The sequence below is a fragment of the Mauremys reevesii genome, linkage group 4 (genome assembly GCF_016161935.1).
Source record: "Mauremys reevesii isolate NIE-2019 linkage group 4, ASM1616193v1, whole genome shotgun sequence".
Taxonomy (NCBI): domain Eukaryota; kingdom Metazoa; phylum Chordata; order Testudines; family Geoemydidae; genus Mauremys; species Mauremys reevesii.
The window spans coordinates 141,957,143-141,982,408 of record NC_052626.1 but is presented as its reverse complement, the minus strand read 5'-3'; the positions used below and the strand labels follow the sequence as shown (position 1 = coordinate 141,982,408).

General features: G+C 48.9%; 2 protein-coding genes across 5 annotated transcripts in view; both read right to left on the bottom strand.

Annotated features, from left to right (window-relative positions):
• Positions 1 to 822: 822 nt before the first annotated feature.
• Positions 823 to 5,994, bottom strand: CNTF (ciliary neurotrophic factor). 2 transcript variants are annotated; one of them, XM_039533497.1, is made up of 2 exons: positions 5,874 to 5,994; positions 823 to 1,934 (listed from the first exon to the last, which is right to left on the bottom strand). In XM_039533497.1, exons 1-2 carry the CDS (start codon positions 5,988 to 5,990, stop codon positions 1,458 to 1,460), a joined length of 594 nt encoding a protein of 197 aa, XP_039389431.1. In that variant the 5' UTR covers positions 5,991 to 5,994; the 3' UTR covers positions 823 to 1,457. The 2 variants fall into 2 exon arrangements, with proteins under 2 accessions (XP_039389431.1, XP_039389432.1); XM_039533498.1 differs by lacking the exon at positions 5,874 to 5,994 and adding an exon at positions 5,607 to 5,819.
• Positions 5,995 to 8,478: 2,484 nt separating this feature from the next.
• The window catches only part of ZFP91 (ZFP91 zinc finger protein, atypical E3 ubiquitin ligase), a 30,128-nt gene continuing 13,340 nt past the window's right edge, over positions 8,479 to 25,266 (bottom strand). For 2 of the 3 annotated variants that reach the window (XM_039533533.1, XM_039533531.1), the window contains 9 exons: positions 23,528 to 23,743; positions 22,997 to 23,033; positions 20,650 to 20,742; positions 19,645 to 19,773; positions 14,336 to 14,386; positions 13,782 to 13,860; positions 13,086 to 13,200; positions 12,382 to 12,481; positions 8,479 to 12,168 (listed from right to left, as the gene is read on the bottom strand). In XM_039533533.1, coding sequence (XP_039389467.1) covers positions 11,658 to 12,168; positions 12,382 to 12,481; positions 13,086 to 13,200; positions 13,782 to 13,860; positions 14,336 to 14,386; positions 19,645 to 19,773; positions 20,650 to 20,723 — 1,059 coding nt within the window. In that variant the 5' untranslated portion in view covers positions 20,724 to 20,742; positions 22,997 to 23,033; positions 23,528 to 23,743 and the 3' untranslated portion in view covers positions 8,479 to 11,657. The remainder of the gene's footprint in view (positions 12,169 to 12,381; positions 12,482 to 13,085; positions 13,201 to 13,781; positions 13,861 to 14,335; positions 14,387 to 19,644; positions 19,774 to 20,649; positions 20,743 to 22,996; positions 23,034 to 23,527; positions 23,744 to 25,266) is intronic. The other variant, XM_039533532.1, reaches the window with a different exon arrangement.

Below are 25,266 nucleotides of genomic sequence, written 5' to 3'. Positions count from 1 at the left end.
GGGCTACACCTACTTTGGGACCCGAGGGCTGCCCAAACAGACACAGCAGGGCTATGCTGGCAGTTGCTCCTCCCTGTTCAGAGCTCCCAGGTGGGAGTGTCTGACCCCAAAGCAGCCAGATCAATCAGTCCAGTCTTGTGGGTCACATGGTTAAGGGGCAGGACAGGTGGGCAGATCTCAGCTCCCCTCCTGTGGCTGATGCAAGCTTCTTGTGTGACCTTGCTCAATGCCATGCCTCAATTTCCCCACCTGGAAAATGGGGATCAGGGTCTGGAAAGGGCTTAAGGTCCTAGCCAGACAGTTCTCATGGTTCACCAAGCCAGTGGGTTTCATGGACTATCTGGTGCAGTGGCACATTGCCTCCAGCTCAGGAGTGCCACCGGTCTTGGGCCCCCGTCTCCCTTCTTAAGCAGGAGCTGTTGCTTCCTGGGTAGCTCGCCAAGCGCCAACACACTGGTTAAATGCAGCCAAGGCTGAGAGGGGTGGGAGAGGAGACCCCAACCTCCATGGTTGGGCGGGGGGGCGGTGAGATGAAGGCGCTTGTGTGGCCTTCTTCCCTTAAGAGCTCAGCAAGACCATCAAACAGAGCTCCTGTAATCTCAGGGCTGGGCAAGGGACACGTGGTGCTAGGTGGGGACTCGGTGATGGCCTCAGCTGGCCTCAAACCAGGTGGGAGGTGGGTAGGACGACTCCCCGCAGCAGCTCCAGGTTCCTCCCCAGTCCTCTATCCTTCTCCCTCTGTCTCAGACAAGCCCCCCACCCCATCTCCATCTCCCTGCCCTGGAAGACATTTCCCCCACTCCCACCCCCCGGAGTTGGGACATGTGGGGGATCCCTGCAGCGGCCCTGCCTCCTCTTCCCAGCAGGGCAGCCCCTGCCCCCACCCCTCAGGAGCTGCTCTGGGCTCCAGACGCGTCACAGCTCCCTCCCCACAGCAAGCAAGTGGGGCCATCAGCTTCTAAGCTGAGAAGTGGGAGTCGGGAGCCGCCTCCTGTCCCCCTCTCGCCACACACGTACTCTTCCCCCACCTTCCCTCAACTCCCCTGCCCTCGGCTGAGCCACCCCAGAGCCAGCGCCAGCGCCAGCCCACCTTCCTATCCAAAGAGGAGGGGGGAATGGCCAGAGCTGGCACATCGGGGATTTGAGCCCCCCTCCCCCATCTGGCCATCCCACCTCTTGCCACAGCAGCCCATTAGCCCTTATGGCGCTGGCCAGTGGCTGCTTGATGCCTGCCCCCCTCCCCCGCCCCAAGCCAGCTGGGTGGTTTGGGAATAGGTCCCTCCTCTGGCCCAGCTGGCCATGTTGTCTGGGGGAGGCTGAGCAGGATGTCTGCCTGTGCCAGAGCCTAAACCTGGCCCTTGGGTTGGAGACCCCTCCCCCCCACCAGCTCTTGCCTTGCTGAAGGGAGGGGGGATGGGGAGGCCCCATCTACCCCAGTGGCAGGGAGGCAGGCGGCCTCATTCCTTCTGGGCCTGGCCCCCGTGGGCAGTGCCAGAGCCCTGGCTGTGCTTGGCAACCTGGCGCAGGTCTCGCACGGACCGCACAGTCCAGTGAGCCAGCTCCTGCAGCACCTTCAGCCCCCGCAGCTTCATCTCGAACAAGCTGCGATGGGCCGGGTCCTCGGGGCCGGCTGCCTCCCAGGCTGGCCTGCCGTGACCCAGCAGCGCCAGCAGCTCCTCCAGCTGGTAGGCCAGGGCCGCCACCTGCAGCAGGACGGACTGGATGGAGGCGTGGAAGTCTGTGTCCAGCGGGGTCAGGTGAGACCTCTGCTCTTCCAGGACCTCGCCCAGCAGCACCTGGAATGCCCGGTACGCCTGCAGGTTGGCGCCCAACCGCTCAGCCACTGTCAGCTCGCCCCCTTGCTCCATGGCTGCAGCTGGCACGCCGTCCACCGAGTCCAGGCTGATGGTCCTGTCCAGCCCCTGCCTCTCCACCTGAGGGGGGAGGTTCAGTCACAGAAAGATCATCCCCCCACTCTCCCCTGTTAGCCCCATCCACTCCCCTCCCTTCTCCACCTCATCAGCTCCCCTTCTCCCATGCCATCACCCCAAAACCACCCACTCCACCTCACCAGCCCCTGCAGCCAAACCCATTCACTTGCCCTCACCACCCTAACCACTCACTCCTTTCCTGATAACCAGAATCCATGCCAGGGAGAAGAGAAATCCCAGTGTCACTGAGACAGACTGTACCCCACGTTCACCCTTTTAACAAGACTATGATAAATTCTGTACAAAGTATGCCTTGTGAGGTATCATCAAAAAACTCATAATCAGCTGAACATTATTGTCAGGGTAAAATGTGTGGCAACATTGTATGTAAAGTTATAAGATTCTCCTGTGTAACATTGCTGTGATATGTTCCAGAGTTAGAAAGGCAGGCCCAAACCAGTTCTTCAGAGACAGACACACTAGTACCCCACCCCGGCCATGTATCAGCATTTTCAATTGGACAATCACCTAGTTAAATGGCCATTCTGTGGCAGGAAGAAGGGTGTGAGCGAGAACATTACATATTGACAATAGGACAACTGGGAGCTTCTGTGTAAACAGACTGCCTGTTGCATGAACCCCAGTTAAAGGTAATCCTCCAAGAGGGGAGAAGGGTATAAGAATGGAGGGGACACACAACACAAATCAATTCTCTCCCCCCGCCTTCGTCTCTACTCAGGACAGCTACAAAGCTTGAAAGAGAAAGGAAACATCTTTGAACTGGGGGAGGGGTCAATTGAAAGTTACTGTTCAAGTCTATGGGTGTTTTGAAGAGCCAGCAGCCTTCAGCCAATCCAGACTGCTGGCAGCTTATACTGAGAAAAATCATTGGTTTTAAGTTCACTTCGCTTGTTAGGTATAAGCTGGCGTTTTATCTTTTTTTTTCTTTGTAACCAGTTCTGACTTCTAGGCCTCATTACTTGTAATCACTGAAAATCTCTCTCTCTCTCTGTAGTTAATAAACTTGTTTTAACTAAACCAGTGTTGTTTGGATTGAACTGTTTGGGAACCTCCACTTGAGCTAGCAGGGTCTGTGCACATCATTGTCCATTGATGAAACGTCGGCCTTTCTGTGAGCTTGTATCATAGGGTGCTGGGTTGTACAAGACGTACATTTCTGGGGAAAGGTCCGTGACTGGGAACTGGCTGGTGTTGCCCTGTATGTAATTCATGAGTGGTGGCCAGAGCATTCATGTAATACAGCTGGGGGTGATGGTGCACGCTAAAGGCTGGGTGTGAACAGACCTGGAGGGGCGGTTCTCACAGCAAAGCAGCATAAAAAGCAGCCCAGGCTGGAGTATTGAGGGGACATAACTGTCCAGCAGCCCAAATTGTACCCTGGGGAACGTCACAGTCACTTATCACTCGTACACCAAGCCAGACCACGGTAGGGCCAAGGAAGGAAGGAAGGGGAAGCTTTATTAGATTGCTACTGTCACCACCCTGGGCCTTGGCCGCTCCACATTGTCTGAACAATGGAGAAATGAGCAAGGAGGAGACGAGTTAGCAAAACTGTTGCTAGCAAACCCCCCAGAAGGGACAGTCACAGGGTAGCCTGTCCCTGACCTAGCTTCTGCTGTTTTGCGTTAGCCTCAGTCAGCCCTTAGCTGGGACAGCTAGTGGGTAGCTACCGGCCAGTGTTGTGTCCCCCTATGTCCTTGATCCAGCGAGGAGATGGGTCTGCTACAGTCTCCACCTACCGAGGCTGGTTCTTTAGCTGAAAATGTAGCAGGTCACGTGTTTAGCTCTGGAAGTCCCTGTTTCAAGCCCCGTTGTCAGCAAAAACAGAAGCCAGCCCCTAGGTGCTGCCTATGGCGGTACTGGCCACACACACAGGATAGGGGCCTCTGAAAAAAAATTGTGGGGTGGTGTTGGATAATCAACTGAACATGAGCCCCCATGGTGATACTGTGGCCACAAGAGATAATGCAATCCTGACATGCACAAAGGGGACTCTGGAGGAGAGGGGCAAAGAGTCCTAGGGCACCTTATAGACTAACAGACATATTGGAGCATAAGCTTTCGCGGGTAAATACCCACTTCAGCACATGACAAAAGCTTATGCTCCAATATGTCTGTTAGTCTATAAGGTGCCCCACGACTCTGTCGCTTTTTACAGATCCAGACTAACTCTGATACTTGAGGAGAGGAGTTATTTTAACTCTGTTTGACACTGGTACAATCACTGCTGGAATACCATGTCCAGTTCCAGAGCCCACAATTCGAGAGGGATGTTGATAAATTGGAGAAGGATTAGAGAAGAGCCGTGAGAATGATGAAGGGATTGGAAAACCTGCCTTACAGTGAGAGACACCAGGAGCAAAATCTATTTAGCTGAACAAAAAGAAGGTTAAGGGGTGACTTGATCACCGTCTATAAGTACGCACCTGGGGAACAAAGATTAAATAATGGGCTCTTAAATCTAGCAGAGAAAGGTCTAACACAATCCAATGGCTGCAAGTTGAAGCTGTACAGATTCAGGCTGGAAATAAGAACAACATTTTTACTGATGAGAGTAATTACCCATCGGAACAATTGACCCAGGGTTGTGGTGGATTCTCCACCACCGACAGTTTTACAATCAAGACTGGATGTTTTTCTCAAAGCTCTGCTCCAGGAATGATTTTGGGGCAATCCTCCAGCCTGTGTTTTGCAGGAGTCTGACTAAATGATCACCATGGTCCCTTCCAGAGGTGGAATCTATGAATTAAGGGGTCACTCCTCTCCTAAGCAAGCCCCAAACCAATGGAAAAGCAAAAATGCAGGAGCTCTGCAGGAGCTGCCTCTAGAGCTGGCTAGAAAATCCCTGCTGGAAAGCTTTCTGATGAAGAGTCAGGAGCATTCAAGAAAGGTGAGAGGATTGGGGGAATTTATAGCAGGGCTTTTCCAGAGCTTGGCACCCAGTGCTCCCTGGGCTCTTGTGATAGTACCACCCACATCACCAATATGCTGGTGGAAAGCAGATCCAGGACCTGACTCAGATTTCATGAACCATCAGCTCTGTTTCTTTTTCTAGCAGCGCCCACAAGGTGACACCATGCCCGAGGCACCTTGAATATTAACACCCATCTTCCCCTCTTTTTTCCCCATCCAAGTTCTAGCATCTGTTAAGACAAACTCAAGGTCCTTTCCCTCCTCCCACCAAACCTCCCACTGCATTTTGGGGTGAAGGGCAAGAACTTTAACCCATACCCTGCCCGAATTCCTACACCGCCCACAGATAGGTCAATTGGAGACAGCTTCAACTGCTGCACAGGGGGAACGTGTTACATATTCTCTCTGTCCCTGATCCAGAAGGTGTGGGTGAGGCCGTAACAATCTTTATGGCGGTAGTTCAATCCCCAGAAGGGTGTGCGTGATGCATGCCCTCAAGCATCAGTCACGTTCTACCTTCGAGGCGGCTGTGTTTCTGTTTCTGCTTCAGGGGTGCTAGAAAAAAACAGAACCTGCACTAGAGGTACAGTAGGACAAAGGAGAAGAGCCTGGATTCTCTGCAACAGGTGGAAGAGACATTGGTTACTCATCTCCCTACCAACAGGGAGAGGGGGAAAAGCACAGGAGGAATTCAGTCTACACCCTACCTTCATGAGGCTGCACAAAGACCCTTTTACTCACCTGGCAAGTTCCATCCGCTGGCTGAGCTGATTGACTGAATACCCCCTGCTCCCTCCCCACGTTCATTATAAACCTGTACCCAACATGCATCCATATCAAGTATGGGAAGATGCACCCAAACCCAAGGCAGGGAGTTCAAACTAGAGCCACCCCCTTTGCTTTTAAAGGCAGTGCTGGTGGCAGAGCAAGGTGCCGCTGTGCTTGGCTGCCAGGCACGATGTCGCAGTTCGAGCGGCGGAGGGATGGGCCTGGGAGGAGGAGACTCACATAAGACTCCAGGAGGCTGGCCACGTCAGAGTGGATCTTCCTGGCCAGGAGGATGACGCGGCTGCAGACGTTGCGGTGTTGGAGGGGCACAGGGGATTGCTCGGCTGAAGCCATCATGCCAGCCGGCTGTCCCAGATGCAGATAGCAGCTGAGCCAGAGAGATCACACAGGGCTGTTTTCACCACGGTCAAGCCAGAAAAATCCCTTGCTCAGCTCGCACATTCCAGCTCTAGAGAGCATTAGCCGCTCACGCGCCTCTCTCCCCCCCCGCTCTTCTGTCCCAGAGGCCTGGGGAGAGACTGAACAGGTCTGCCATGGAGATTGACAAAGGCAGATTTTTCATCTCTTACCCTGTCCCTCCTCCACGTTGCCTGACCCAGAATCAGTCTCCCACTCACTCCACCCTTCCTCCCGCACAGCCTGTCTCCCCCACAGCTCTAGTCCACTCATTTGCAGCTACATCTGTCCCTCATGACTTGTATGAGGGGTTGTCTATTTTTTGTTAAGGTCCAAATTTCTTGGTCAAGGTCCAAACTCCAGAGAAGAATAAAAAAATAAGTAAATAAGAAGATTTTGGAGTCTGTTCAAAAGCATCTGGCAATTGGGATCTGGCCCACGGTCCTATTGACTAGCCCTGTTGTATACAGTTGCAAAATGGGTGCCCTAATAAATCCCCCACTGAGATGAGACAAAGCCTGAGATGATCTGTTATTTCCTGCATCCTCCCTGTTCTGTCTGGGAAGTTCTTGCTCTTTCCTATCATGCCAGGTCTAGTGCCCATAACCCTCTTTTCCCAGACCTGGAGTCATAGTATCTCAGGGTTGGAAGGGACCTCAAGGGGTCATCTAGTCCAACCTCCTGCTCAAAGCAGGACCAATCCCCAGACAGATTTTTACCCCAGATCCCTAAATGGCCCCCTCAAGGATTGAACTCACAACCCTGGGTTTAGCAGGCCAATGCTCAAACCACTGAGCTCTCCCTCCCCCCGCTAATGTTCAGCAATGACCAATCACAGCCAGATAAATGTATACAAGAGGAAATACGCATGCATGCTGCATCCATTTTCTTGTCCAGCAAAGGTGATTTGGATCAACAGCCAGGGACTGCAACCATTACACAGGGGCCAAGATTTGCAAAAACAGATGTCTAAATAAATGACTTGCATTTTGCAAAATGCTGAGCACCCTATGACTTCCCCCAGCAGTCCACCGGAGCTAGCGGCTGCTCAGCAGTTTTGAAAATCAAGCCATCCTTTTTAGGCTGGTTTTAAAAACTCTCTACTAGGTTCTTCTCCTGAGCCCATCATTGCAGAGAAGCAAGGGATGTTTTCTATCCCCACGGGCCGCTTCTCTCCCCTTGAGTTGAGACTGGAGAGACCACCACTCCCATTGTGGGAGCTCAGGTCCAGAGCCCATAGTGGAGGACTCGCAAATCCAGGGCAGCATGCGCAACTGATTCTGCACACCGGCCGGAGTTTATCTGGACCCAAATATGCACTTGGAAAGATTTGGCTCTCTCCTGAGATTCAAAGGGTCCCAATGCTTTTAGTGGTGACTGTGTCCTTCTAGGCAGAAGACAGCCCCTGCACACACATGTCACCGAACAGCAGACAGCTCAACCTGATTTCCAGACTTTTGACCATGATTCAAACAGGTGATGCGACGGGAAAAAGCCCCATCCAGCAGGCATGGTACTAGAGCCATCCATCCTTACCACCCACATCGCTGGGAATTTAATTAGGTATTTACCCTGCTCAACTGTAACTGAAAATAGTGGCTCCTACACTGCTTATACATAACCATGCCCTTCCCTGGTGATCCCAGCATAATCCACTACAACCAGTGCAGACAAGCTGCATGCACGAAGACAAACAACTTTTATTGTGTTTTCCTTTATACATTTATTTTGGTTATGTTTTACCCAGATTAAGAGAAAACGAGTTGAAAAGCAGAGTATCCCTTTATTATTACATTTTACATTATCCTTCCCCCAACTTGGGTTCAGGTAGCTACCTGGGCTCCCCCTCTCCCTGTGGATATTGCTGTGGGACAAGATTTATAGCAATCAAAGGTTTGTCAGCTTATGCATCTCCTCTCCCCAGCTTTTGTTCCACACTAGAGGGGTGTGCCAATGCAACAGCTGTGTTGCCACCTGGTGGCTACTGCAGGTAGTGCTGCTAAGCAGTATAAAGTTTAACCCCCCTCCCCACTGGCAGGTTTCATGCTAATCCAGGTTGTGTCCCCTGCCTCCCCACCCTGTCCCAGGAGCTGCAGGATGCCCAGCCAGCTTTCAGGAAGCATCAATGCCAGATGGAGTGGCAGCAGAGTGACACAGCGGGCAGCTGATGCCCCATGCACAAAGCAAAAGCCCCTCTGCACAACTCCCATGCAAGCTTAACCTTAACTGCGGGACACGAAGAGGCAGCTTCAACTGCGGAGAGTGCAGCTTACGTGGGGAGTGCCCACACTGAACACTAAAAGGAAGGGGTGGGGAGTGATGTTAAGTCAGTCACCACAAACCAGCCTATGTGAAAGGGGAAAAGGAAGAACCCTAAGCCCAGCTCCCCAACGTGCTCCCGCCGCCGGAGAAGAAAATAAATACATGGGGGGAAAAAATACAAAAATGTTTATTGCAAACTACTACAATAATTTATTGAAGCAAACTGCATGCGAGTGGTGGGAGAGACACGGAGGGGGAGAAGCAGCAGGAAGGCATTGACTGTTAAGTTTTTTAAGCCCAGGGCTGGAAGTTACACAGGTCTCTCCTGCCCTGGAGGTTAGAAGGCTGTGTTTAAGGACAGAAACAATTGGATGAGACCAAAGGGGGAGGGAGGAAGGAAGGTTAAACCAGAAGAGTGTGTGGGATGACGGCAAGGAAGTGACAGGGATAGGAAGGACTTCAGAGCCGAATTACCCACTCATTGCTGCCCGCTGGAAACGTGAGAACTTCCCCTCTACTGGAGAAGTTGTACAGCCCACATCCTTATTTCCCAGGCTAGGTGACTGGGCTGCATCACTCTGCAGGTAAGTCATGGGGCAGAATCCACGGCAGGCTGTCTAGCTATTGCACCACCCCAGAGTGAGATTTCCACCCAACACAGCATTTTAGTGCCATCCTTAGAAATAAAAGGAAATGGATAAGGCTAAGTTCTCCTTTTAGTGTTCCCTGGAAGGCCCCGTCTACATCAGACTTCAAACCAAATGACAGAGGGTTTCCACAGAGCTCCTGCAGAACTGGTCTGTAGCAGTGTCTGGCTGGCTGACCACCCAGCCAAAGCTAACCTGCACCACACTAGCTTTTAATCATGCAAAGTCAGGACCTAGACTAGAAGAGTTTTAAACAGAGGTGTCAGGAGTTGGCCACAGCTGTCCTGGCCAGCAAAACCACATATCTAGGGCTAGTTGAAAGCTTTCCATCAAAACTGGTTTTGAGCAAATTTTATTTAATTCAATTTTCTGCAGAAAATTTCAGCTTCCTGCCCAAAAGCCAAAATCTTCAATTTGGAAACATTAAAACGGTTTTGATGTTTATAGCTGAAATGAGACATTTCAACATTCCAAATGAAAGTTAGTTGTGTCTCATTTCAACATGAACGCACATCGCCCTGAGCTGCTGCTGCGAGTTGTAGCTCCGACGCCTTAAGCCCCCATTCCATTCTTATGTTCTCAGCTGGACTGCATTTCCCATGATGCACCACAACCACGTGACTAGATGACACACAACCAATCTGTCAGAAAGAGGAAAGAACATGGTGCATCAAGGGAGATGCAGTCTGACCAGGGAGCCCAGCCCATAGGGTAACCTGCAGCAGCTCAGGTAAACACAGTTTAATGTTGAACTGATCCAAACTGAAGTGAATTGTTTCACAGTATGTTTGACAAATGTGGGTTGACCTGACCAGAAACAAGACATTTTGCTATGATTTTCCCAAAAGATTTCAGCGGTCAGCCTGTTTCCAGTTTTTAGACAAAATTAAAACATTCTCTGGTAAATTTCCAATGAAAATTAAATTCTAGTTTGTCAAACTTTTCTGCAGAAAAACTCCATTTTCCAACCAGCTCTACAACAAACAAGTTTTGCTGGCTCGGTGTTTAAACAGGGTATTGTAACTTCCTTCTGAACCACATGGACATGACCAAACAGATTATTCTTTGCTTTTTCCAAAAAGCAAACAAACGTAAGGTCACTGCACGAAGTTTCTGACAATGGACAGAGCAAAGATCTGCGCTTGATACTTAAGATACATTATGTCCTAAACCTTTCTGAGGGACAACAGTTGTCTTAATTACTAGGCTATTCATGCCCATCTCTCGCTCTCAGGCAAAACTACACCACGTCTCACAGAAACTAGGAACATTTGCAAAAGCTGGCCTTGTAAGGAGCATGTGTCGGGGGAACACACCCCATGCTCTGTCCCCAGGGGCGTACGTGCAGGGAGAGAAGTTGCCATTCCCGCAACTAGATGTCAGTCAATCTGCCTCTATTCAAATCAAGTGCAAGATAACTAAGCCCAGTCTCCCCCCCCCCCCCCAGCTGTATCTCTTTCAGGAAAGGAGAGGCAGAATTGGATGAGGAACATGATATCTTGCACCATGTTTAGTTATACATCTGTCACAAGACTGGAACAAGTTCCTTGGCTAACAGTGCTAATCCTTCCAATGGCAGGGAGGGAGGATGAATCAGTGAGAAAAAAGGGTTAATGCAAGGAGCTTGGAATAAACTGGGGAGGGAGAGAGAGAACACCAGATAAGTTGTTTCCGCAGTTCAGAGCCCTAAACTAAGCTACTCATCCCCTACTGCCTACCCCACCCCAAAGCAAACAATTGCTCCAGAACTCCACAATGCAAATGGAGTTCCTCCCATGGGGTCTGTCACACTGCCCTGTTTACAAACAGCTACTCAGCTTCGTAGTGCTTTCTTCACCCTGATTCTCTTTGTGGCGGGGAACAGCCCTAGCAGCTGCTGCTCCAGCACGGCTAACTCCTATGAGTTCCACTGATGTAAAGAAGCCCACTTTGGAATAGCCCAATCCCCTGCAAACGTAATTAAAAATACCAGACCCTCTGATCAATAAATAAGGACTTTTGTTACCACCACACAAAAACGAAACATGTTCAAAGTGCAAATGACTGTCACCAATCGGAGACTTCTCACTGCCTCTCCCACACAGGGCTCTCGTACAGAGCCAAGCCCCAGCATCTCAGCAAGCGAGCACCATCTGAGCGCCAGGCCATGCCCTCTACTTCCCATCAGTGAGGGAGGGGAAGGGTGCGAGAGGGGGGACAGGTGCTGTTTTACAGCTCACCCTGCTGAGGGGCCCTAAAGTGCCAAGCCAAACTCCCAGACCCAGGAGGAAGAAGACAAGACTGCAAGGATCAGAATGCAGCAATGCATAGAAGTTGGGCAGAGAGAGTCCTATGAACGAGAAGCTGGTCCAGAGCCCAAACTCTTTCAAGTTTGCAAAGAGGGATTTGTTGAGGAGCAGGGAAGGCGCCTGGGTTTGGGGTGAGTGAGGGCCTCTGGCTGCTTCCCTTCACTCGGAGAATTCCTTTGCTCTGTCTCGCTCGAGTAACTGCAGCATCCCCTTTCTGAAAAGGGACAGGAGGACAGAGAAGGGGTCGGGGGGAGGGGGTGCTGTGATCCACGCTGGAGGGGAGCAGGCCCTTCGTTTATTTACTAGTATTTTAAATTTGTTTAACTTCTCTCTTTTTTAATAAGTTTCTCCATTTTTTTCTTTTAAATACAAAGTCCGAGCTGTCCCAACAACCACGTGCTCCCTGCCTGCTAAGGTCCGGTAGAGTCAGAATCTTCAATCAGAACCTCTGTGGTGGCTCCCAGAATCTCTGCGTTCATGACCAGCCCTTCCGTGCTCCCACTGCTCCCGCCGCCAACGAAGATCTTGCCATCGGCCATCAGGCTCATGCGCTCAGCCCCACTGCAGTATGCCTTTGGCATCCCGTCAGGGTTCAGCAGTAGGCACTCGCCAGGGGCAGTGCTTCCCAGGGGGTCAGGAAGGAGGGGAAGGCCCTGGCCATCGGTGGGTGGGGCAATGGACTCTGGACTAGTGCCCAGGATGTCGGTGCTGGTGATTAGGGCGCCTGCATTGGCAGCTAGTGCTTCAGCAATAAGCACCTCTGGGTGGCTCTTGGCCTTATGTGCCACCACACTGTCCTTCTTCTCAAACTTCTTGCCACAAATGTTGCAGGAGAATTGGTAGAAAGAGTCTGCGTCATGCTTTTTCATGTGCCAGTTCAGAGAGGCCTTCTGCCGGCAGGTGAAGCCGCAGATCTCACACCTGGGGAGTGGGAGGAAAAAGAAAAAAAGAGGTCAGTAGGGGAACATGGACACACAAGGAGATGCAACAGAGAATGCAGGCATATGAAGGCCAGACACAGAATCGCAGACAGGCGCACGAGGCAGAGTCAGCTGTGGCCAGGGAGATGTGGCCAGTTGAAGAAGGTAGAGGCATATTTCAAAAGGCAAGGCAAGACAAAGCAGGAGCACTCACTGTAAAGGCTTCTCGCCTGTGTGGATCATCCGGTGCACTGCCAAGTTGTGGGAACTCTTAAATGCCCGGGCACAGTATTCACAGATATAATCCCTTTGATCTGTAAAGCAGCAGACACATCTCAGCTTAACACTTGCATCTGGATCAGAACCACATTCTTGGGTTGAAAGTCCACTCATCTGAAAGTTGCCCTAAGACCCCACTTTTAATTTTGAAGGTTCTTGGCTGAAGCTACCTGAAAGCGAGGCAGCAATTTAAGTGTTAAAACTGTCTGCTCCCAGCAGGACTAACGAAGGAGGAAGCATCTCAGGATGCTCAACAGCAAGCCCTGTGGATTATTAAAGGTAGAGCTGATGGGCTCGAAAGGGAATCCTGACCAATCCCACATGCTTGACAAGGTGAAGCCTGACAAGAGTATCTTAAATGTGGAGAAAACAAGATGACACTGTTGCAAAAAGGCACCTATATGCCAAATAAAATAATGCTACAGTACAAACCCAAAGGCTTATTTCCACCTACTTGCACTGTCTAATGGGTGTGCGTGAGCAGTTAGGCAGTAGTCCCAGCAGGAAGGGAATAACCACCTGCCAACTGTGCTACCTAGGTTAGACTCTTCCTCACCTCAGGAGAGGTGAGTGTTTTCCCCTCTCGATCCATCCATGGGATGATGGGTAGGATTCAAGTCTCCCCACCTCCCCCAGTACCTGTGTGGTGTTTGGCATGCCGTAGCAGCTGCTTCTGGAGCCGGAAGAGCCGTCCACAGGAGGGATGGGGACACACATATTTCTTCTTCAGCAGATGCTGGTATTTGATGTGATGCTAGGAAAGACGATAAAAAAAAGTTACAAACTTTCTCCCTGTCTGACTAAAGGAACTACAGAAAACCAGATCCCAGGTCACAAGTTACGCAACATGACAGACCAGGGCTACAATCAACCTCCTTGTGCATTGCAGGAGAGCTAACAGGATGCAATTATACCAGACTCTGAGATCTGATGAAAAGCAGAAATACAGGTGAAGAGGCACATATGGTATGGTTACAACGGGGCTAGGCTTAGCTTCATTACTCGCTACTGGCTAGTAATAACACCTAGCTCTTCTTTAGTGCGTTTCCTCAGTAGATCTCCTTTTGTAAAGCACTTTGAGTTCAGCATATTATTCCCATTTTACAGATAGGGAAACAGACACAGGGAGGGAAAGTGACTTGCCCAAGGTCACCCAGTGGGCCTCTGCCAGAGCTAGGAACAGAACCCAAAACTCCTGAGTCCCAGTGCAGTGCACCACCTTCTAAACTAGTGCCTCCCTTACCAAACTGCATTAAAAAGGAACACAGCAGTGAAAGGTGAAAGAGTGGCAGCTCCTTGACCCCAGATCCAAATGAGTGGAAGAGCCTGACTGACCTGCAAATAGCGAGGGTGGGCAAGGACTGTGCCACAGCCTTCCATCTCGCAGCGTACATACTGTATTGGAGGCTTCTTCCTAAGAAATACATGGGAGAGTAATGCACAGGGAGGTTAGATGGAAAATATGTAGATGCAGTATCAATTAAACAAGAAAGCCATTGAAGCTCACTAATGTGGAAGTGATGAGATCACCAGATCAACTGTCTTGTGAGTCAGCACATTTGAACTTGTGCTCTCTCCTGTAGCTCTCCACCCCTAGGACTGCTCATGGGTTTTAGCCACAATGTGCTCATCACCCAAGAGACGACAGTGACAGAGCACCTGTAGTCTTATCATTGGCTTCTGCCATGCTACCGACCAACTCAAAATGACCTGACTGCAAGAATCCATCATGGTGGTTTTAGAGTGAGCTACAATTGTTTCCAAACTATGCTCAATAAAAACATGTCTGAAATAGCTGGTTCTGAGGGGGGTAAGGCCCCTCCATTCAAGAAATGGAAAGGATGAAAATCTACAGTAAGGAAGGTGGAGAAAAGGTAAGTCACACTCACCTTCTTTTAGGCAGCCGTGGGCTCTTGTCATCTTTTCTCCTCCTTCCCCTCCTGTGATAGGATTACAGAGATAGGATTAAAAATTATGCTCCTTTGCAAGGCATAAGGGCACAACTGAGATGGAAGAGGGAAGCCTTCTCCACATGAGCAATCCAGAGCACGGTTCTGTGTCATGGGAGAAATCCACCATTTCAAAGCCGGAGAAAGTCCCAGTTGGGGGGAGCAGGGAACAGCTTCCACAGACCTGATCTAAAGCCAACGAAGGTCAATGAGAGTCTTTGCACTTACCTCCACAGCCTTTGGATCAGGGTCATATAGAGTACATGACCTCATCACCAGCATCCAGCCAGACTTTAAGGGTACGTCTACAGTACCAAATTAATTCAAACTTATTCTATTTGAATTTTCGGAAGCGATTTTATACATTCGGTGTTGTGTGTCCCCACTAAAGTGCGTGAATTCGCCGGAGTGCATCCACAGTACGGAGGCTAGCATCAAGTGTCCGAGCAGTGCACTGCGGTAGCTATTCCACAGTTCCCGCAGTCTCCGCTGCCCATTGGAATTGTGGATTAAGCTCCCAGTGCATCATGGGGAAAAACATTCTCGTGAGTGTTTCTGGGTGTGTGCCGTCAGTCGCTTCTCCCTCCATGAAAGCTACAGCAGATGCCATACTACCAGCAGATAGTGCACCACCAGTCTCCTGCTACTATGAATCCACCTCGCATGTCCTCTCGTCTTTCTATCTACTCTTTCATCTAACCATTTCCCGCCTTTTTTCGGCTACCATGAACAGAGCCGCACAGCTTCTGCCGCTTTTTCCATGTTGTCTGTCCTGGGCTCCCGTGGAAGCTACAGAAGGCAACAATTCCCTGCCGTTTTTCAGCCATCGTGAACAGAACTGCACAGCTTCTGCCACAAACTCTGCTCACATTTCCGCCGCAAACTCTGCTCTCCCGCTCTTGCAGCTCTAACGAGCTTCCCGACTCCATGAAAGCTACAGAAGACAACCATTTACCACCTTTTATTGGCCATCTTGAACTGAACAACTCATTTCATGCCCTTTTTCCAGGATTACCCGTGCAGGCACCATAGTGCGGCAAGCATGGAGCCCGCTCAGATCTCCGCTGCAGTTTTGACCACTGGCCAGAAAACAGGGTGATTAGAAGAGCACAGCAGGGTACGCTGCGCATCAGAGAAGCTTTGAAAGCCAGTTTCATGACTGGCCAAGGTACGGTGTGACAGTTGTGTTTGTTTCTCTTGAAGTTACTTGCCCCCTATATATATGAATGAGAGAGAGAGAGAGAGAGAGGAAATAAAGTCTAAATTGTTTAAAAACGGTCCTTTATTATTTGTTGCCCAACACACAGAGAAATCAGAAGGCAGATTGGGTGAGGTTGGGTTAGGGGGGAGGAGGAGGAGGGAAGGACGAGTCGAGACACCAAATCAAAAGTTCGCATATGCCAGCTTTCTGCTTTTTGGGCAACCCTCTGGGGTTGAGTGTATGGGTCCCCGTAGCCTCCCCCTCGTGTTCTTGGGTGTCTGGGTGAAGAGGCAATGGAACTTGGGGAGGAGGGAGGGCAGTTACACAGGGGCTGCAGCGGCAATCTGTGATCTTGCTGCCTTTCCCGCATTAGAGCCACCATACAGCGGAGCATGTCAGTTTGCTCCCCCATGAGCTTGTCCATAGCGTCCTGCCTGCTCTCATTGTGTGCGTCCTTCCTCTCTTTGTGTTCCTGTAATGCTTTACGGGACTCCGCACTTGTTTGCCTCCACATATTCAGCTGGGCCCTATCAGTGCGGGAGGACTGCATGAGCTCAGCAAACAGGTCTTCCTGAATTCGTTTTTTCTGCCTTCTACTCTGGACCAGCCTCTGGGACGGAGTAGATAGGGGCCACATTGAAACATTTGCACCTGTGGGAGGAGAAAAAGGAAGGGTAGTATTTTAAAATATACATTTCAGAGAACAAAGGGGACATTTTGGTATGAGTAAAACATTACACATGGCTGGGCAACAGAATTCAGCTTGCAGGCAGCATAGGGGCACGCGGGGTTCTGCTTCTTCTACATTCATTTCAATGTTTTCAAACTGCTGGGACCCCTTTCCCATAGCAAGCAATGCCTGGTGGGTTTGCCATAAAGGAGGGTTTGCGGGCTCTCTGGGATGATCACTTCACACAACACCCAACCTCCCCGCACCCACCACATGGCTCTGATGAGGCTCTGGGCAGGGATGAGCCATTTAAACTAAATGCAAATAGCCCAGTGTGACTGGGTTTCCCTCCCCGCCCCCCACCACGTGGCTCCAATCAGGCTCTCACTTACCAGAAGTACCTTTTCCAGGGTCATGGTCTGGGAGCCGCACTGGGAGTGGGGGGAGGCAATTGGCTCCAGCGTTAAGTGTAGTTCCTGGATAGGGGGGTTAATGGATTCCCCACTTGCCGCCTGTGCACTACTGTCCTCTTCCTCCTTGTCCGTGCAACTCCCCCCTTGCAGGTGTCCATGGACAGTGGTGGGGTAGTGATGGCGTCACCCCCCATAATTGCATAGAGCTCACGGTAGAAGCAGAATGTATGGGGCTGTGACCCAGAGGACCTGTTTGCCTCCCTGGCTTTTTGGTATGCTTGCCTGAGCTCCTTGATTTTTGTACGACACTGCTGTGTGTCCCTGGAGTAGCCTCTTTCCGTCATGGCCCTGGAGACTTTAGCATACGTATTTGCATTCCTATTTTTCGGAACATAGTTCTGCCACAACAGACTCATCTCCCCAGCATGCAGTGAGATCCAGTACCTCCCGTTCGGACCATGCTGGAGCTCGTCTGCGAATCCGGGACTGAGTGATCTCTTGTGATGGTGGACTCTGCATGGCCGTCTGTGATGGTGGACTGTGCTGACGGTCACCTGTGCTGATGGTGACCAAACAGGAAATGAAATTCAAAAGTTCCCGGGGATTTTCCTGCCCATCTGGCTAGTGCATCAGAGTTGAGAGTGTTGTCCAGAGTGGTCACAAGGGAGCATTCTGGGATAGCTCCCGGAGGCCAACAACATTGTATTGCGTCCACACTACCTTTAATCCGGGATTGCGATCTCGATTTAAGTGCTATTCCACTTGCCAAGGTGGAGTACAGAAATCGATTTAGAGAGCCCTTTAAATCGGAAAAGCCGGCTTGGTCATGTGGACGGAATCATTTCCCCCCACCTAATTAACTCGGCTAATTCCAAAATAACAGACTAGTGTAGACCAGGCCTAAGACATGTTGCAGCCCCCAGCATAGTACACTAGAGGATCTCCAAGTGATAGGGGTTTTTCTTCCAGTGGGAATGTGCCACTCCCATAGGGATGTTCCCTCCATAAGAACTATTAACAAGAATTTTGGTTTTTGTATTCTTATGCCACAAGAGGGTGCCAAACCCACTAATCTAGCTATGCTCAGTCCATGTCACTAGCTTCTGTACCCACTGCTCTGGACCTCAAGCAGCATGAAGGATTGAAAAATCAAAAACGGTCCTCAGGGAATTTTCATCTACTTTCATCTGCTTTTTCATCTACTGTTTTTTCCTGCAGCCAAGTATTCATGTCATATAGATCAATTATTTGTTGCATAGCATCCAGAGGCCATCAAGATGTTAGATACCAAACACACACATACAAAAGACTTTGCTTGTACCAAAGAGCTCACAGAGAATCTTTAACACATATACTAGTAGTCACAAAACATTTCTGTATAGTGAAAAAGAAATAAAAGCTGTTAACACACAAGCACCACAGAGAACCAAAGAAATCGGAGCCCGCACTGACAGTGATGAGGGTATGGCTTAATAGAAGAGGTCACTCTGATTTAGGATTCTCTGATGTGACAGTACCTGGGACAGTCAGGCTTCTCAATGACACTATCAAGTTTGCTCAGTTTATAGGACGTGTTTTTAACTGTCCAGAAAACAAGTTGGGATCTGAAAGTTAAGTTAGGACTCTTTTGGCTCATATATAAGCACAAGAATTTCTGCCCTCAGTGAATGTTAATAGTCAAGCTAATACAGAAGCCAGCTCACTCTCCATTGCTATCTGCTCTGCATAGCTAACAGGCATAGCAAAGATAGCAAAAACCTGGTGTCAGAAAAGCAATTAGGTATGACTTGGACACAAGAAGATTTGGAGTAAGACAGCTGTTTTGTTAAAAAGATATATTAAAGGGTTGATATGATGCATGACTGGGACTATTCAGCTATGATAGAGGTCTGTGAAACCATGGTGTGGAGAAAGTCAATAAGGAAATGTTATTTACTCCTTCACAAGAACCAGGAATCACCTAATGAAATTCATAGACAGCAGGTTTAAAACAAAGAAAAGGAAGCACTTCTTCACACAACACACCATCAACCTGTGGAACTTGTTGCCAGGGATTTTGTGAAGGCCAAAAGTATAACTGGATTACAAAAGAATTAGATAAATTCATGGAGGATATGTCCATTGACGACTATTAGCCACAATGGTCAGGGATACAACCGCATTCTCTGTGTGTCCGTAAGCCTCAGACTGCCAGATGCTGGGATTGGATGAAAGGATGGATCACCTGATGATTGCCCTGTTCTGTTCATTCCCTTTGAAGCACCTGGCATTGGCCACTGTTGGAAGACAGGATACTGGCCTAGATGGACCATTGGTCTGACCCAGTACAGTCATTCTTATGTTCTCTGTTTGCCCACATCCAAGCATGCCTGCCTCAGATATGAAAGAGGGGTACCTCTCTTCTCCCATGGCAGTGTGCAAACAATACTCATGTCTCCTTGGATGCACGTTACAGAGGAAGATCTGACTCTTCCAGACTAGTTTCTTTAGGCAGTTTCTTTCTGCATTGGGCTTAAAAATGAGCTAAGGAGCCACTGTGAATAACTGCTCCATCTAACAAGGCTTCTAATATAGTTTAGATGACCAGCAAAGATGGGGCCAATAGAAATGTGTTTAAAAACCATACAATATTAAAAAAAGCCATTTTTCACACTATGCTGCCTCATCCAGATTGGCTGGCCATGCCACGTTACAAGAGAATTTAGCTTGAACCATACTGAAATAGTGATCTTTAAATGTCTCCTTGACCAGTAGAGAGAGGACCTTAGAAGAGGTGATCCCCAACCATGGTAAGGAATTTTGATCCTTTCATCCTACTGATTTCAAATCACTTTTCGGGTGAAGAAGGATAAAGAACCACTCCTGCCTCCCACAAAACTGTGAGGGGAAAATATAAGACACTGGCCAGAATGCCTATGCAAAAACATACATGCAGGAATAGTTGTTCCTGGAATCTTTTACTCACTTCCTGGGTGGCTCCTCATCTCCCCGAAACTCACTTTCTTCTTTCACCTCCACCTCCACTTTAATCTCCTTCTGTTTCTCTTTTTCTTCCTTCCCCTTTCCTGCTTTCCTCCTTGGCTTTGGAGTGTCCCTGCAAAGATACAAATATGATACACTCTAGTACTCAGCAGAAATCCTCCATCTGTCATAGTGCCCTCTGCATTTACACTGCAACACCACTGCTCTCCCCCTCGCCACACATGAGCAATCCCTGGGAACTGCACAACTCTAGTAAAAACAACGAGGAGTCCAGTGGCACCTTAAAGACTAACAGATTTATTTGGGCATAAGATTTCATGGGTAAAAAACATGGAATGAAAATTGCAGATACAGGCATAAATATATATTGACACATCAAGAGAAGGGAATTACCTTACAAGTGGAGAACCAATGTTGAAGGCAAATTTAGTCAGGGTGGATGTAGTACACTCCCAATAATTGATGAGGTGTCAATACCAAGAGAGGGAAAATTGCTTTTGTAGTCCCTATTCAAGCCTAAATTGATGGTGTTAAGTTTGCAAATGAATGGTAGTAACCATCCCTAGTGCCTCCCCATAATATTCCTTCTGATCTATGCTTTTAATTTAGGATGATGAGGGGAGGGAGTTCAATAGGCAGCTTTGGACTCCTATACAAATGTTACATATACCTCCCTGCAGAGACAGGGATAGCTCAAACCAAAGTTCAGGGAGAAGCAGGTAGTCAGTGGCACTCAAACCCAAGTCGTCTGAGCTGTTAGATAAGATAATTGTCTTGTTAGTGCTAAGCAGTGGAGACTCATCAATCTTGACTAATAGAGAACCATCTTTCTTTCAAAATGTATGCTATAACTCGAACAAAGTTCTAGACCTGATGCAGATGCTATGTGGTGAAGTTCTTTGGCCTGTTTTCTGCAGGAGGTCAGAGTAGATGATCATAATGGTCCTTTCTGGTCTTGCAAGCTATGCATGTATATAATCCAGCATACCTTTCTAAGTGGGGTTTGTAGGTTTCGTCTCTTGGGTCATCCTTGAAGGGAATCTCTTCTTCACTGATCAGCATCTCCTCCTCCTCATCACTGCTATGATGGAGAAGGCAAAAGAAGAGGTAGTAGAACTGCTTACATATGAAATAAGTCATTGCATAACACTCCCTGGAACAGGGGAGGATATCCTTCAGCCAAGACTGTTTAGGGAAAATGAACAGACTATGAATACGGAACGGGACGTGTGACAGATATGACAATTTCCTCCTATATCCTGGCCAAACCTTATGGAATTAAGTTGAACCTTACTGAACTAGGTTTAAGTATCTTAGGAGTTCACCGTTTTGAAAATGCACTTGTTTCTGTATTATTATGGAACGTCTCTAGTGGGTGAGCCTGACTAATGTAAGTTCTGGGAGGGGTTCTGAGCTTCAAAGCACTATCTGAAATAATGTGAATTTTTTAAAGTGAGTTTCCCGGGAAGTCTCTAGGGGGAGGTGTGTACAACTGTAAACGCCTCTGGAGATGCACCAAACTCAGCCTTTGAAGCTTCCTGAGGAGGAGGAGACCTTTTGTCTGCTGACCACTTGTTATGTGAGGACAGATTAAAAGGCCCAAAGTGGATAAGAGAATGACTCATGGGAGGGCTTGTTCTGAGTCAATGTGCTTATGAACCTGTAACCACAGGGGAAAAAATCCTGGTGTGGTTTGAAGAACTGCCAGAGCCCTTGTTGGGGTTAAGGAATCTCTGGTAAGCTTGTTAGCATGCATGTAGGTTCTCTTATTGTTTTCATGTTCTAGGTAATGCTTTTACCTGAAGAATATATGTGGTTGCTTAGAAAGAGCAGTGTGGTAACTTAATTGGGGCAGTAACATTGCTTACAGCCTCTGAAGAGAAGGCCAAGAAGGCCTGCTAAGGCAGTCTGACTTTGGGAGAATTCAGTGTAGTCAGGGAATTGTGCAGCCTAGGAATACCCCAGAGTTAGGAGGGAAAGCAATGTTGGTCTCCTGCAGGAGAGATGACAGATGGGGAACCAGAAGCCTGAGTGTGCGCCCTTGCTGGACCATAGAGGGGGACTAGAGATACAGTTGCCCTGAACTGTGACAGTATGCATCAGAGACAGCTTCAAAATAGACCCTCTAGGTACAGCACAGCACACTAACAGCCTCACGGGAACACGACCTTGCTTTACCTTTTCAAGATTTACTAGGCTCTAGCAACAATGGGCCACCAAGCAACCTGATTATAGGATCTATTGAAGGAGCCCCATTGCTATGTAATAAGCCTGGATACAATCCACACTGAACTATTTACATCCCCACACCATCACATAGTCCTCTACATCAGTGGTTTTCAAACTGCAGGTCGCAACCCAGTATTGGGTCATGGAATGTAAGGCACTGGGTCATGGCGGCTCTCGTCAGCACCGCCGACCAGGCCTTTAAAAGTCCCGCCGGCGGTGTTCTGACACCATGCTGCACCCCGGAAGTAGCCAGCAGCAGGTCCAGCTTCTAGGTGGGAGGACCACGGGGCTCCACGCGCTGCCCCTGCACTGAGCAGGGGTGGGAGGAGGAGTGCCTGCGGGCGAGAGCTGCGCGGAGCCACTTGCGCCTCTCCGCCTAGAAGCCAGACCTGCTGCTGACTGCTTCCAGGGCACAGTGTGGTCTGCAGTGCCAGTATAGGCAGGAAGCCTGCCTTAGGACCCCCATTGCGCTGCTGACCGGGAGCCGCCCAAGGTAACCCCACACCACAACCGCAAGCCCCAAACCCCTGAGCACCCCCAAACCTGGAGCCCCTTTCTGCACCCCAAACCCCTCCTCCCTGGCCCCAGCCCAGAGTCCTGGCCCCCCCAATCCAGAGCTCCCTCCTGCACCCCAAACCCCTCACCCCAGCCCCACCCTAGATCCTGCACCCCCCAGCCCAGAGCCCTGACCCCTTCCCACAACCCAACCCCTTGCCCCAGCTCAGAGCCCCCACCCACACCCTGAATCCCTCATTCCCAGTCCCAGCCCTCACCCCCACACCCCAACCCTCTGCCCCAGCCCAGAGCCCCTCCCATACCCCAAATCCCGCATCCTCAGCTCCACTGGCTCACAGGCATCAATTTTCTTCAACTGGGTTGCCAGAAAAAAAAAGTTTGAAAACCACCGCTCTACATTATAAGAGGTCACCTCCAATCCAGGGTAGGGAGGAAAGACCCAGAATTGAATGAAAATGGGAACTGAACTGGTCCTAGCATGGCAAGCTCAGGATCCTTTAGACTGAAGAGTTAACTTTGGAACCGTTCAAAGTGATACCACATTTCTTCCCATGGCCCTAACCAAAAAGGCCCAAACCAGAGCTTCCTACCTGATTCCAGCTGGAGACTGATGCTCTTCCGTGACCTCTGAAAAGAAAAGCCACCATTAGGTTTTTAATCACTGTTCACAAGGGACACAGACCAGACTGCAATGTGCATATCTGTCTGGAAGTATTTCTGACAATATTCAGCACTAGGATGTGCTGCAGTTGATGAGAATACACTCAGGACAGTGACAGGTTTCGGAGTAGCAGCCGTGTTAGTCTGTACCCGCAAAAAGAACAGGAGTACTTGTGGCACCTTAGAGACTAACAAATTTATTTGAGCATAAGCTCCCATGAAGTGGGTTTTAGCCCACAAAAGCTTATGCTCCAATAAATTTGTTAGTCTCTAAGGTGCCACAAGGACTCCTATTCTTTTTTCAGGATAGCGAGGCACCATGCTTTTTGCCAGTAGTCTCTAGCACATTGTTTGTGTTTTGGCACCGGTCTCCCACACCTAAATTATCAGCCTCAAACTGTTCTGCTGGCATTGTTCACACTTTACTCCCAATATTGCCCACTCCCCTAATTGCTACATACCGTACTCAAGCTGATCTGTGTTTGGTTCTGACTTGCAGATGAGCTGCAGGGATCCAGTCTTGGACCTGGAGCTGCGTGAATTTTCCGTGTCACGTTGGCGAGCAGCGGCAGCCGTCCTGCTGCTGCGCCACCCTCGGCTGGGCCTAGCTGTGCTGACGGGAGACCCGTGGGTGAGGATGGTGGAAACCTCTTCCTCCTCCCTCTCTTCTTTGGGATCTATGAGGGAAACACGCAAAGCAATTCCTAGATTAATGATGAACAGAAACCCATCTCTACACTTTGCTGGCCACCTCTCCACCAGTTTGTTGCTTATTCAATAATGGATTTGTCCCTCTATGTTCAGTAAGTGGGTGGAGGGCTGTGGATCCGGACTATAACACTGCAAAGTGATACAGATAGGCTGCAGGCCAGATCCTTCACCTCACAGAGAAGAGCTCTTGGTACAGCATATAAACAGAGACTTATCACACTTTTCTACCCATGTATTTTCTCTGGAAGCCGTCCTGATCTCTGTAACTCAGACTAAAGATAACAAAATAATCTGATGTTTTTAAAAATTAAGTTTCTCAGGCTAAGGCTCACATGGAAAGGACTTAAACACAAAAATTGCCACCCTGGGTCAGAAAAATCATCCATCTAGCCCAGTATCTTGTCCCTGACAGTACCAAAGCTTCAAGGTGAGTGTACAGAACAGGAAAATTTTGGAGAGATCTACCCATCTTCCTCTCACAGCTTCTGGCAGGCAGAGAGGGTCACCCAAAGCACGGGGTTGGGTACCTGACCATCTTGGCTAATATCCATTGATATTTATCCTCCATGAACTTATCTAGTTCTTTTTTGAACCCAGTTATACTTTTTGGCCACCACAACATACCCTGGTAATGAGTTCCACGGGGTAACTACGCATTGTATTAAAAGTACCTCCTGTTTGTATTAAAAGCACTGCCTATTAATTTCATTGAGTGACCCATGGTTTTTGTATTGAGGGAAAGGGTAAACAAAACCTCTTTATTCACTTTTTCAAAACCATTCTGATGTTAGAAACCTCTATCATATGCCCCCTTAGTTGTGTCTTTTCTAAGCTGAACAGCCCTAATATTTTTAGTTTCTCCTCGTACGGAAGCCATTCCATGCCTGTGATCATCTTTGTTGCCCTTTGTCCCCAACCAACCATCATTCTCCTAGAATTGATTATAAAGCGCTGAAAGAGATTTCAGTGGGCAAGTTTTATGAAAGATCTGCAAAAGTTTGGCCCACACTGACTATCTTGTTCATAGAATCGCCAAACACTGCTGTTTAAACTGAAATTTACACATTGCAAAAATCCTGAAGAATCTGAGCTGAGACTTACTGTTTCTATGCAAGAGCAAGCAACACCACAATCACCTGTAACAATTTTAACAAGCCCTTGCATTCTTAACCTGCAGTTTCACTCCTTTATAACTACCACAAGTCGTTCCTTTTGGGCTGATATATGTGGGGATCAATCCGACCTGCAAATGTTGGGAAGTCAATAAAACTGGTTGAACAGTTGTGGGAGCAACTTTCAGAAAAACCTTTTGTTCCCTAGTAACGCCAAGATTTTTTTTTCCCCATTTTCCACTTGCCATCTGATTAGCCCTAATGAAGCCAAGTGCTTCTTCCCATTTAGTGAATCCTGATGTGCAGAAGAAAGGAATTGTTGGCTATGCTCAGGTATTTTTTTTACTGATTTAGAACAAAGTGCAGCTCTCCAAGAG